The 15,079-nt window shown below is 34.4% G+C and overlaps 1 protein-coding gene across 1 annotated transcript; it reads left to right on the plus strand.

Moving 5' to 3' along the window:
• Positions 1 to 12,329: 12,329 nt before the first annotated feature.
• Positions 12,330 to 13,211, plus strand: LOC145665092 (protein CFDP2-like). The gene has a single exon (XM_081732363.1). It carries the CDS (start codon positions 12,330 to 12,332, stop codon positions 13,209 to 13,211), a length of 882 nt encoding a protein of 293 aa, XP_081588489.1.
• The last annotated feature ends 1,868 nt before the right edge of the window (positions 13,212 to 15,079 follow it).

Below are 15,079 nucleotides of genomic sequence, written 5' to 3' on the forward strand. Positions count from 1 at the left end.
GGAAGTTGATAACTCCATGTAGTTTAATAAACACTTTTATTATAAACACAGCACTTAATCACTTAAACCAAAACACTTAATTGATATCGATATAAGATATGCTCACAGTTGAACTAAAATAATTTAAAAAAAAACTCTTATGATTTTTTTATCACTAGTTCATAGTTAATAATATGTATTTGTATCTATTGCACAGTTCATCTTCTTTAATTTCCAGGTAGGTGTGTCCGTTACTTCACAGCATTAATCACAATTTTAGTGTCTATTCTTTCAAGTTGATGGTATTCTTTTAAAACAGTTTCCGTAGCATCCTAAGGTAGATTAAGTCCTTGGTAACTGATTATAACTTTGAGTCCACCACTGTGTAACCACTTCAAACTTGGTTATAGTTGCACTTCTATCTCTCTCTCTCTATATATATATATATTTTAATGGTTTGTTGCTGCATACATAAGATGTGTGTATTCGTTACCAGTATTGTCAGATTGGATCTCACAATGCATATAGTCTAGAAAAACTGAAACAGTTCATTTAAATTATTTTGAACACCAATGATGCAACTTATCGCACTTAACTAAACTGAATTTGAATATAAATATATGCACATATTTTCCATTGCAACTAACTCTGTTGAGTCTATAGTTCATTATGAAAATAACTATTTTCACACGAGCAGCAACTTCACAAACCCGATCCAACCGCTAACTGCCTTGTTCTTCTCCAGAATTTCGGTTTTGTAAAAGGGGTTTGACGCCCAGGAGTCGTGCTTCGCATCAAAGCTACTGGCTTTTCAATAGAGATAACCTTTTCTATTGTCTATCTACCTGCTAACGGAACTTTGCAAGGAAGTATGCTTATTTTTATTTACATTGACTTTATATGCAAATAATTCACTTCTTATAGATTGTCACCTAATTTCGAATCAAGCACTAAAATCTGCATTCCTTGGCCTTTCATTAGATACCAAATATGTTATAGTCCCCTTCTGATATAACCTTAAAATTTTGCATTTAAAATAGGCCGGTTAATATGTTCTCCACCACCTGACATGTTCTTCTCTTATGTGTGTCTAGTCACAGGTGCCCTCTAGCGGAAAGAATTAACAATGTCGCGGACAACCATAATAGTTCGGAGTTTTCTGCTTCCGCGTGACAATTTTACAAATTATTAATTATAGAATGAAATTAAACATATATCTACTTTACTTACAAGTATATACATATCTTTGCTACCATATACATATGTGGTATGGAGTTGTCATCCTCTATAAACTTTATTTGAAACAATTTCTTAGGGTAAGGATTCCCAGTTCCGTCTGTCCCCAGCAGAAAGCCAAAACTCCACCCCTCCAATACCAGATAGTACTTGTTATTTTTTTTTCACGGCTGAAAGAAAGTTTTATGATACGATATACGGAAGGACGGAAAAGGTAAAACAAAACAATAATGGTACGCGTAGCTTTCCAATACATAATTGACTCTTAAACACACTAATTCCTACATATTTTAATTATTATTAGTATTTGATATTACAAACTGCTTCATCTGGTAAACCTGGAACGAATTCACAGCCTGTTTTGCTAGATTCGCTACGCCAGCTCGAATTCTTGTGAAATCGGCGGTCAAGACAAGATTTTAACACATCATTGTCCTTCTGTTTTTATATCTATGTGTTAAATTTTGACAATAGACAAATATCCGACTTTCTGTCGCCTTTTCGGTAGTGTTACGACTCAGAGGGTTTTATGGTTTTTTAGTTCTATACAGTATTCTTATAGCTGCTTAACAGAAATAAAACAGTAATTTTTAGTTTCAACTCACAATATAGTTGGCTAGGCTGATCAAGCATAGGTGACTGACCTTTTGGAGCTTCGTTGCCTTCTACAAGTTTGCCTTAAAAAAAATCTAACTCACTAGAGTCTATCTTTCTATATACCGGTACGAAATCCATTATCTATCGTTACATTCTCGATATAAACTATAATATTACCAATACTTAGGAAATAAAAATAAATATGATTCTAAGTTAATTAATAACATAAATAATATTTGAAAATAAAGAAAACCATTTCCATTTTGATATGCAAATTAATGATAACATTTAAATATACTACTATATAAACTTTATTAATAAAACTAATGTAAGACTGCGTCTTACATTCCCCCCTTTGAGTTATATATTAATGGACAGGACAATTAATATATTACTCACAGATACAATACTTAAGAACTATAATAACTATGTAATGACTACTTGACAAATTAATATTCCTAACTTATTTTCAATAATAACATTGACAATACATATATATATAGCATACTGACGATACAGAATTCTTGCTACATATGATAGTTTTAAGATATGTGCATAGACATTGTTATTTCTCTCTCTTTTTCTTTTTTTTCTTTTTTTTATACGAGGCAAGACTATCTCATGTCTGTTGCTCGGATGTGTTATCTTCCTTTTCTTTGTCTTCTCTCAGATGGTATTTCTTTAAGAAAAATGTATTTCTTTTAATTATCTCTTTTCCTGTGGCTACATCACAAAGTGTGTAGACATTTTTATCTGTTTATCTACGATACGGAACGGTCCTCCATAGATTAACATCAACTTTTTAGATATTCCCCCTAAAGCATCGGATTTAGGGAATAGTCTGATGAGTACCAAATCACCTAAATTGTACTCGATTGTCTTATGATGCTTGTCAAAATAAGCTTTACGGGATTCAGCCTTTTTCTTCAGATTTCTATGTGCTACTTCAATGTAGTACTTCATATCTTTTCGTTTATCCACGTCTGGGATGTCAAATAATTTAGCGATATCACTAGATTGTGACAATCCTAAATGGACTTCGTACGGGGCTAGACCCGAGCTGAGGTGCTTTGCTGAGTTTAGACACTTTTCCACTTTGTTTAAGTATTTTGGCCAATTCTTATGATTACTATTCGTGTACTTCTTTAACATGCGAATAGTGGCTGTGACAGCAGTTTCAGCCATCTCTCCTTGAGGATAATACACGCTACTCATAATGTGTTTTATTCCTAAACTCTGGAGGTGATTTTTCCATTGTTTCGAATGGAACTGTGATCCTCTGTCACTTAAAATGAACTCTGCATTTGGGCATAATTTCAGAAAGTCTGTTAACTTCTGAATGGCAACGTGTGTAGTAGCACGCTTGCAGGGATAAAGTCCAACTAATTTCGAAAATGCATCTAAAAATACTAGAATATATTGGAATCCACCACTGCCTTTTACAAGAGGCCCACAAAAATCGATACAGATCAGCTTCCCAGGTCTATCTGTAACTACAGAGTGTAATTTTCCTGTATAATAGCATGTTGGTGGATTGGCCTTTTGGCATAAATCACATGAACCGCAATATTTTCGTATACTGTGCCTCATTTTTGGCCATACAAAGTTTTCACTTAGCTGTGGCAACAATTTACTTGCTGACAGATGGCCATTCTGATCGTGATAATAATGGAGTAAGGGATACACCATTACTTCAGGGATACAAATACGTACTCCTATTGTATCACGTTTACAAAGTTTTCCATTTATTAACTCGTATGAGTGATGTTTCCCCTTGATGCATTTAGATGTGTCGTTTGATTCGACTTTTCGTTTTATGTTTCCATAGAATGTGTCAGAGGTCTGTAACTCTGACAACATTGCTATGAAGTTTCTCAGTTCACCTGGCAGTTCCTCTATGATGCCCATTAGAGATTCTTTTGTTACAGGCTTAGCATCTATCTCAGAAGTAAAATTTCCATCAGGAGGATATCTTGAATGGAAATCTGCCAAGTTATCCGTGGACCGAACATGTTCAAAAATAAAATCTAAATTTGCCAAAGATAAAGACCACCTAACTAAACGTTGGTTCGTTAACCTGCAATACAAAATAAACTTCAAAGCCAAGTGATCAGACCTTATTTTAAATTTTCTTCCTATCAAATAATCCTTGAATTTTGAAACACCCTCTATTAGTGCCGCTAATTCTTTTTCCGTTGTATTATAATTTCTCTGTGCTGCATTGAACACTTTTGATGACATGCCTATTATTCGTTTGTCATTATTGTCATCAATTTGATAGAGATGACTAGAACAAGCTACATTATTGGCATCTACCTCTAAAATCATCTCTTTATTAGGAAGAGGCTTCTTGAGTACTATATCTTCTTGAAAAATCAATTTAATTTTCTCAAGAGCATCTTGATGTTCTTTGGTCCATTTGAATTTAGTATTCTTTTTAAGCAAGTTAAAGAGTGGGTGTAGTACTTCTGAATATTGGTGGCTAAAACATCTATAGAACCCTAAGTATCCAATCAACTTTCTCAACTCTTTTACGTTGCGTGGTGCTCGAAACTGCATTACATGTTCAATTTTCTGTGGATCTTTCCCAATCCCTTCATGTGATAATTCAAAACCCAAAATTTTTATTTTCGGCTTAGCAAACTCGCATTTCTTTAGGCGTAAAGTTACACCACCTTCTTTTAGCAAAGTTAATACTCTATCTATATGTAATAAGTGTTCTTCAAAGCTTGTAGAAGCAATAATTGTATCATCTACGTAATTATTACAATAGGGCCTTACTTCTTGTCCCAAAATTTGATCTAATGCTCTAATGCAAGAGGCTAGACTAGTCTTAGTTCCAAAAGGTAATTTCATAAAACAGTATGAGAGGCCTTCATACACAAAGCCAAGGAGTGTTTGGTCTTCTTCTCTGACTTTTACATTCAAGAAAAACTCAACTATATCTAGCTTAGTAAAGAAAGATTTATCACTTAGTGATTGTAATATCTCAAGTGCTGGAAGAGGTTTATCTAATTCGCTTTTTATCACTTTTGATAACTTACGGCCATCCAAACATAAACGAATAGACCCATTCGTTTTCTCAACGACCACCAACGGATGATTATACTCACTAGGTGCTTTCTTGATAATATTAAAAGCTAACCACCGATGAATTTCATTTTGTATCTGATTTTTGTACTTAAGAGGAAAAGGATACATTTTTGATTTTATTGGTGTAGGATCTGTAAGTTCTATCTTATGTTCATAATTTTTAATTGTTCCTGGCTTTTCGTCAAAAATGTCTATGTGTTTTATTAACACGGACGCTAATTTACCCCTTTGTTCATCAGTGAGATCTTTATAGTTATTTACATGTTCATAAATATCTTTCTCAGTGGCCTTTGTGTTGATTTTCTCCCATTCTTCGGGAGACAACACTCTTTCTTTCAGTTCTGTGAGAGTTGGGAATACTCTTTTACCCAACTGCAGTGTGGGGTCACTATCAAATAGCCTCGCCTTTGAATTCCCCAATCCTACCTTAGGAAACTGTATACTTTCTACATTCTTTCCTATCTCACTTTTCTCACTTAACTCACTAATAATGCCACTGTGCAATGATTCCTCTAATTGTCTAAGAACTAAATCATCACTCGATATTTCTTGATCTCTAAAGTTAACTTCAACATAGTGGGGTCTTTGTAATATCAACAGCGCTCTTGAATAATCTAGAATAGCGGCGGATTCTACGAAAAATTGAGATCCTAATATCACATCTTTATTTAATCCTTCTACAATAATGCCAACTGTATAATAAGTTTTCCCCTGTACAATAACCTCAAGAAGAGTTTGACCTTTGACCGTGGCTATCTTCTTACCGAACGCTGAAGTAACTTTTATGTTATTTGCTTTTAAAAATGGTGGTTGTGTTTGGCTACCTAGTATCGTTTCAAATATGTTGTTATTTATTGCGGATATACTTGCTCCAGAATCTAACAACGCATTTACAGATTGAGCATAAATATTTACATTTATCTCTGGTAAAACTACTACATTGTTTCTCACAACTGGGTCGTCTTTTGTATCTAACAGATTATCAAAAATTCCATTTGCTTCATTAAATATTTCCCTCTCTAATTCTACCTTTCTACCATCTTTCAATAACAATGAAATAGTGTCTTTAGTATTACTTTCAAAATTTTGAGTACTATTTATTTCTTCGCATTTTACACATTTCTTTTCATTCTCTTCAATACTTTTAACATATGTTTCATTATCGTCTGCCAAGTCAGAACTATTGTTTGCGAGCACACACAGGGCTTTATTCGTCTGTTGGATATCAGATGTTCTATTCACAAGTACTACATCCAACTTTCCCGCTGTATGTGCTGGAAAGCATCAGTTATTATAATGAGGACCCCCTGTCACACTGGGTGCATTTTGGTTAGTTTGGTAACCTTGTCCTTCGCTATTATGATAGGTTTCTAGCAGTTGTATTTGTTGCTCCGGAATATAGTTGTTTTGATTTCTACTTCCATTCCGTGTACTGTTGTTATTTCCCCTTCTCGAACCTCGCTGTCCCCTGTTGTTTTGTCTATTTTCAGGTGAAGGGTAGCGCTCATTACGGGGTGATTGACCTCCTTCCCTTCTCCCGTTATGACCTGAATTTGGGCTCTCATTACTATTGCCTCTATTGTCTCTCCGTTGCTGTCCTCGTGTGTAAGGGACATTCCTTCTATTATTCCTACGAGGATGTGTGTCTACCCTCTCAGAGGACACTTGCAACATATTCATATTTCTACGAGGAGGAAATCTATCTCGGTCGTAATGAGTTGCCTGTACTTCGTTCACAATCGCGAGTAAATCTGTAAGAGATTGTGGTTTCGAAGCCACTAAGGCCCTAAATATATATACTGGAAGTTTTCTCGGTAAGAGTTTCAATAAGCAAGATTCGTCTACAGGAGGATCCAATATTGAATTTTGATGTAGGATGTTCAACAGAAAATCAGAAGGATTTTTATGAACCTTATTGTCGAATTGAACTGTTAACAAATTAGCTCTTAGTGTAGCCAATCGTTCCTGACTTAAGTACGTTTCTCTAAATTTAATCACAAACTCTTCATACGTAACAATTTTCTGACGCATGACTTTGAACCACGAAAGTGCTGGCCCTTTTAACGTTCTACTAATGAATGACAAACGTGCTTCATTCGGTACACCTGTTAATGCGAAGTAATTGTCTAAGTCTAGCAAAAAGTTATATGTTTGGGGTTCGTCCTCTGTACCCTGATAATTTGGTAGACTTAGATCACGATGAATAAAAGGGTTCATGACGGTCGACAACTGTGCTGTCTGATTATCGAGTGGTGAAACAGAGGATGCAGGTAGTGCTATACTCGGCAAAATTGATTCATTAGGAATAGTACGTGAACATGAGGGCATAGCCTGTTCTCGTGGAATGCTAGTGTGTGAGGAGACTTCTACGCGATTTGACTCAATGTTATTTAATCTGGCAGAAATCATTTCTTCTATGGCCTCTACTTTTCCGGTTATTCTCGAATCTACACTCTCGATAGTATTTCTTAATTCATCAGTTACATTCGCGTGTACAGAAATTATATCACTTAATTTTGTCTCTACTTCTGTCCGATTTCTTTCAACATGACCAATAATATTCTCACCTTGCTCTTCTAAAGATCCTATCTTATTTCCTAGATCATTTCTAACTTCTTCTAAATTTCTAGCTGTCTGGTCTAAATTTTCAGAAACTTGATTTACTGTTACATTTAATTGTTGTACGGTGTTCTCTATATCGTTATGTAGTTGTTGCTCTGTATTTTGTAGTGACCTACTCAGCCTAGATTCAAGCTCTTTCTGTGAATGTTCTAAATCCCTTCTTGTATTTCTCAGTTCTTCATTTGTATCTTCTAGCTTACTAGACAATGCACTAATTTTACTATCTAACTCCTGGTGAGTTTGTGCTAGTTTGGAGCCCAACTCTTGCACCTCTTTCCTAATTTCGGTTTTCAGTTCCTGCTGTAACTCTTGTTGGGATCTATCTATCCTACTATTTAATTCTTGCTGAGATTTATCAATTTTGTTATTTAATTCTTGCTGAGATTTATCAATTTTGTTATTTAATTCTTGCTGCATTTGCATCAAGAATTGCAACACTGGGTCTGATGAACTAGTTGTGTTTCCTATCCCATCTGTCTCATTGCCTACTTCTATGTTTTCGTCTCTCACTTGAATTTCATCTCCCTGATCTCCTACTTCTGAAAATGACATACTTTGCGCTTGTTTTAAATCTCTAAGTTCTTCATTCATCTTTCTGTTTTTCAGCCTAGTCAAAACCATCAATTCTAATTAATCTAATGAATTCACTAATAAAAATGACAGAAACTCTATTTTATCTAAATGTTATCTCTATAAAATTATCTCCCCCCTTCAAGTTTACAACTTCTCAAGTATTATATATATAAACACATTTCTACACACATTTTACTTTTATATCAATTATGTTTTGGAAAGCATTTGGGACAAAATAAATTCATTACACGAAAATTTTACTAATCTTTAAGTAATCACACACTCGGTTATACGCTAGGATGTCAACAACAGTGCGTAACCTGCACACTTCTTGCCAAACACGTAGGGTGTTAAAACATTTAACTAAAGAAATGATCAACGTGGTTAAGCACTCACACATGGACGCCAAAATTATGTGATTGTACTGCGCCTTTGCCTGTAATCCTAGCATATAATATGGCTACTACGCTAGGTGCCAAACTAATGTGTAAAATAACTATGCACACAAGCGTAGTAATTGCCCTTACGCTGGGAAGCCAAAATAATGTGGAGTGCAGGGGAGGAAAAGAGAAATCTCTGTATGAAACTCATATGTAAATCTCTCTCTTACTACCCCTTTACTTACAGGAATGTTGTATCATCCAAATTTAAAGAAAATCAAAAGATATGCCAAATAAAATAATAGAAATTACTGAAATTTAGATAAAAGTCGGTAGAGCTAAGATTAAAAAAAATAATATATATATAATTCCTATAATGCCATTCCTGTAAGTGTGAGTTCCTTATTTAAAGTCCTGTAGCCCCTTTCGGACTTTCTTTGATATGTGGACTTACGCATGAGTTATCTGCCACCTTGGTTTATCAAAGAATAGGTGTGTGATTACCTTACTAGTTTCGAACATCTGATATTAAAGAGCATGGAATCCAGCAAACCTGCAAGAAACAAACAAATTATTCTGGTACTTACCATACCAGCCGAAATTCCGTTAGGGAAGTTGATAACTCCATGTAGTTTAATAAACACTTTTATTATAAACACAGCACTTAATCACTTAAACCAAAACACTTAATTGATATCGATATAAGATATGCTCACAGTTGAACTAAAATAATTTAAAAAAAAACTCTTATGATTTTTTTATCACTAGTTCATAGTTAATAATATGTATTTGTATCTATTGCACAGTTCATCTTCTTTAATTTCCAGGTAGGTGTGTCCGTTACTTCACAGCATTAATCACAATTTTAGTGTCTATTCTTTCAAGTTGATGGTATTCTTTTAAAACAGTTTCCGTAGCATCCTAAGGTAGATTAAGTCCTTGGTAACTGATTATAACTTTGAGTCCACCACTGTGTAACCACTTCAAACTTGGTTATAGTTGCACTTCTATCTCTCTCTCTATATATATATATATTTTAATGGTTTGTTGCTGCATACATAAGATGTGTGTATTCGTTACCAGTATTGTCAGATTGGATCTCACAATGCATATAGTCTAGAAAAACTGAAACAGTTCATTTAAATTATTTTGAACACCAATGATGCAACTTATCGCACTTAACTAAACTGAATTTGAATATAAATATATGCACATATTTTCCATTGCAACTAACTCTGTTGAGTCTATAGTTCATTATGAAAATAACTATTTTCACACGAGCAGCAACTTCACAAACCCGATCCAACCGCTAACTGCCTTGTTCTTCTCCAGAATTTCGGTTTTGTAAAAGGGGTTTGACGCCCAGGAGTCGTGCTTCGCATCAAAGCTACTGGCTTTTCAATAGAGATAACCTTTTCTATTGTCTATCTACCTGCTAACGGAACTTTGCAAGGAAGTATGCTTATTTTTATTTACATTGACTTTATATGCAAATAATTCACTTCTTATAGATTGTCACCTAATTTCGAATCAAGCACTAAAATCTGCATTCCTTGGCCTTTCATTAGATACCAAATATGTTATAGTCCCCTTCTGATATAACCTTAAAATTTTGCATTTAAAATAGGCCGGTTAATATGTTCTCCACCACCTGACATGTTCTTCTCTTATGTGTGTCTAGTCACAGGTGCCCTCTAGCGGAAAGAATTAACAATGTCGCGGACAACCATAATAGTTCGGAGTTTTCTGCTTCCGCGTGACAATTTTACAAATTATTAATTATAGAATGAAATTAAACATATATCTACTTTACTTACAAGTATATACATATCTTTGCTACCATATACATATGTGGTATGGAGTTGTCATCCTCTATAAACTTTATTTGAAACAATTTCTTAGGGTAAGGATTCCCAGTTCCGTCTGTCCCCAGCAGAAAGCCAAAACTCCACCCCTCCAATACCAGATAGTACTTGTTATTTTTTTTTCACGGCTGAAAGAAAGTTTTATGATACGATATACGGAAGGACGGAAAAGGTAAAACAAAACAATAATGGTACGCGTAGCTTTCCAATACATAATTGACTCTTAAACACACTAATTCCTACATATTTTAATTATTATTAGTATTTGATATTACAAACTGCTTCATCTGGTAAACCTGGAACGAATTCACAGCCTGTTTTGCTAGATTCGCTACGCCAGCTCGAATTCTTGTGAAATCGGCGGTCAACCCAAGATTTTAACACATCATTGTCCTTCTGTTTTTATATCTATGTGTTAAATTTTGACAATAGACAAATATCCGACTTTCTGTCGCCTTTTCGGTAGTGTTACAACTCAGAGGGTTTTATGGTTTTTTTTAGTTCTATACAGTATTCTTATAGCTGCTTAACAGAAATAAAACAGTAATTTTTAGTTTCAACTCACAATATAGTTGGCTAGGCTGATCAAGCATAGGTGACTGACCTTTTGGAGCTTCGTTGTCTTCTACAAGTTTGCCTTAAAAAAAAAATCTAACTCACTAGAGTCTATCTTTCTATATACCGGTACGAAATCCAATATCTATCGTTACATTCTCGATATAAACTATAATATTACCAATACTTAGGAAATAAAAATAAATATGATTCTAAGTTAATTAATAACATAAATAATATTTGAAAATAAAGAAAACCATTTCCATTTTGATATGCAAATTAATGATAACATTTAAATATACTACTATATAAATTTTATTAATAAAACTAATGTAAGACTGCGTCTTACACCGATCTGATCCGAACACACTGCTATTAATGTGTCCGGATCAGATCGGGTCATACTATGAGACTACAAATGTAATTTTAACGAAATGATTACCTCCTCTCTCATGCCTTTTCACTAAATATATGTATAGTATTCTTTTTCTCCCTTGTTGTTAACGTCTGATACATCGCGCTGAAATATAACTACAAAGTTTATCAGAGCATAAATGCGTGAGAGTTACAGAAAAGATCAGGTAGCTGTTTCTTTTATGTAAGATCGTTAAAAGTTTAATCGACTTGTAAAACCTGTCGTTTAGAATATATATATATATATATATATATATATATATATATATATATATATATATATATATATATATATATATATATATATACCACCGCGCCCAAAACGTGTTTTGTTAATTGTTTTTATATAGGCTATGTTTAAAGACCCACGTGGGAAAATGATCAAACATGAAATAATATTTGTGAAAACATGAAATATTTAAAAACACAGTATCTGTATTAAGAAATGCCATGCCGAAAATGGAAGAAATGAAGCGGTTAGAAGATAAAGGTGGTATGTAACAAATTGAACATTTCGGAAAAATTGACTCTCACAACTTTGTCCGTTAACATACCGCCTTTATCGTTTCTAAATATCTGCACTCAGACGAGGACTCACTAAATGATGTGTTACGTAGCATGACTAACATATAACGCGTGTATGGACTGCCAGAATGCAACGTTTCAAAAAATGTAACATAATACCTTTATCCTCTAAGCGCTTCAAATGTTACGTCCGTGCTCAAGCAGTGAATATTATAAATCATCTATAAAGTTCTGAACTCCGCCATTGCCGGTCCCAAGCCCGGATGAGAAAGGAGGAGGGTTAGGCATTAATTCCCTGTAAAACTAGAAGTCTGCAGACCAACAGTCAGACAAAGGTGAGCGTGGGCACGTAAAGACGGCAACCCCTTCATCACGATACGATACTACGGGCTGATAACTCGTATGTCCGAAATTGTCAACCATCAAAAGATCAGGGAAACAGAGAGCCGGTTTGGATGATCTGATAACAACAAGGCGAGGATTAGGATATATGAGAATTGGAACCTGGAATGTTCGAGGATTAACAGGAAAAGAACAAGAACTAACAGCAGAAGCAAAGGAGCTAAACATGAAAATTATAGGAATAACCGAAACCAAAAAGAAAGGACAAGGTATAGAAAACATAGGGAATGGGTATACTTTATTTTACTCAGGAGTATCAAAATTCGAAAGAGCAAGAAGAGGAGTAGGTTGTATAGTACAACAGGACATTATAAACAGAATACAAGACTGGGAGTTTGTGAATGAAAACATAATGACACTCACAATCATATTAGATCAGGAAGAAGATAGACGAGAAAAAATAGTTATAGGGTACGGACCCAGTGAAGATGCTCCAGTAGAACAGAAAGAAGTATTTTGGGACACATTACAACAAACAATAGACAACAGCAACCTATCAACAATAGTAATTGGAGATTTCAATGGAAGAGTTGGGAGAAACTATAAGAACTATAATGGGCTACTAGGGCAATATGGTGAAACAATACAAAACGACAACGGAACAAGAATCCTCGAGTTTTGCGTCGGAAACAACCTTGTAATAACCAATACAAAATTTAAACACAAAAATATCCATCTATATACAAGAGAAGAACCATCAAAGAAAGAGAAGTCTATAATAGATTACATATTAGTGCCTAGAGAAAAATGGAAAGAAATCAAGGATGTAAGAGTTATGAGAGGACCAGAAATAGGGAGCGATCATTATCTTTTAGCAATGGAATTAATAGTTACTAGAGAAGAAACAAGAAAACCAGCCGTTAGAAACAGGAAAGTTACAGAGAAAATAAAGATTAAGAAATTGGCAGAAGAAGACTCTAGAAGAGCATACACACAGGAAACAGAAGAAGTATTCGAAAGGTTACTATAAAAAGAAGAAATAGAGGACGTAGAAGAACTTTGGGAGCAATTTAAAACAACAATCATAAAGAAAGCAGTGCAGGTATGCGGGAAATCCAAAATTGGGGGATCGCAAATTAAAAGAACAGCATGGTGGAATGAAGAAATTCAAAAGGAAGTCAGAGAAAAGAAGAAAAGATGGAAAAACTATCTATCAACGAAAACGGATAACGACTATGAGAGATACAAAGAACAGAGAAAAAAGGTTAAGGATCTAGTAATAAAAAGTAAAAAGGAAGCTTGGGAAGACTTCGGGAAAAGATTACAGGAGAATTATCAAGGAAACGTGAATTTATTCTATGGTACACTAAAATCAATGAGAAAAGAACTAAAAGAGCCAATAATTGAAAGAATATATGATAAAGAAGGGAATATATTGGTTAAGGAAGATGAGATAATAAAAAGATGGGGAGAATACTTCGAAGAAGCACTGAAAGAGAAGGAGGAACCAATAAAAAAGAGAGAAATAGGAGAGTCGAAAATATAAGGCAAAAGTTAAGGAAATATGCGCCTAGAGGAACCGAAAAACAGTCACAAGAAGACGACAGACACAAAACAGAAAAGACGGAAAATAACATCCAACAGGAAGAATTGGAAAGGGCAATAAAGAAAATGAAAGCCGGAAGAGCATCAGGACATGATGGAATTGCTCCAGAAATGATAAAGCATCTAGGTACGTTTGGAAGAAAAATGCTGGTAAAGTTATTTAACTTGATTTGGAAGAAGAAACAAGTACCCAGTGATTGGGAAATCGCAGTGATAGTACCCATTTATAAGAAAGGTGACAACAAAGACTGCAATAACTATAGAGGGATTTTGCTCCTGAGTACAGTAGCTAAAATCTTGCAAGGATTCTTGATGAAAAACTAAGGAAGGAAATCGAACCGCAATTGGAAGATTCTCAAAGTGGATTTAGACCAAACAGAAGCACACAAGATCAAATATTTTCGCTGAGACAAATCATAGAAAAAGGAATAAATCAAAATAAAGAAATACATCTTTGCTTCATAGATGTAACGAAAGCATTTGATACCGTCAGAAGAGAAGAAATATGGAAAAGCCTCAAAAACAGGAATGTAAATAGCAAGTTAGCAAATTTAATTCAGTGTTATTATAGACAAACAAGGAACTACGTCAGGACATGTAATGAAACATCAAAAGAATTTTACACTACATCAGGAGTAAGACAAGGCTGTGTACTCAGCCCTATTTTGTTCAACCTTGTACTAGATGACGTTATGAAGGAATGCCGCAAGAACAACAAATGGTATGAAGTAGGTTTCTGGAAAATGAAACCAATAAAAATCGCAGAATTAGCATTTGCAGACGATGTAATCCTAATAGCCAAATCAGAAGAAAAATTGAATTTTAACTTAAAGTTATGGGAAGAGCACTTGAAAAAGAGAAATTTAAAAATAAACATAGGCAAAACAAAATCGATGATAATTTCTAAAGAAGACAAAAAGCACCACATCAAAATCAGAAATGAAACAATAGAACAAGTGGATAACTTCAAATACCTCGGAACCTGGATAAATAAAGAAGGAAAACTAGACACAGAAATCTCTAACAGAGTAGCAGCTGCAGGAAGATGTTTTAATGGGTTAAAGTCACAGCTCCTGAATAGAAAGGAAGTAACAAAAAGAACAAAAACAACAGTATTCAAAACGATACATAAGCCAATATTAACATATTCTTGTGAGTCTTGGACCTTGAGTACAAACCAACAAAAGAAACTACAAGCAACGGAAATGAGATTTCTGCAAAAAATAGAGGGTAAAACTAGAAGAGATAAGATAAGGAATGTAAAAATAAGAGAAATGCTTAAAATAGCTCCAT

This window comes from Thermobia domestica, chromosome 11, assembly GCF_964235325.1.
Source record: "Thermobia domestica chromosome 11, izTheDome1.hap1.1, whole genome shotgun sequence".
NCBI lineage: Eukaryota > Metazoa > Arthropoda > Insecta > Zygentoma > Lepismatidae > Thermobia > Thermobia domestica.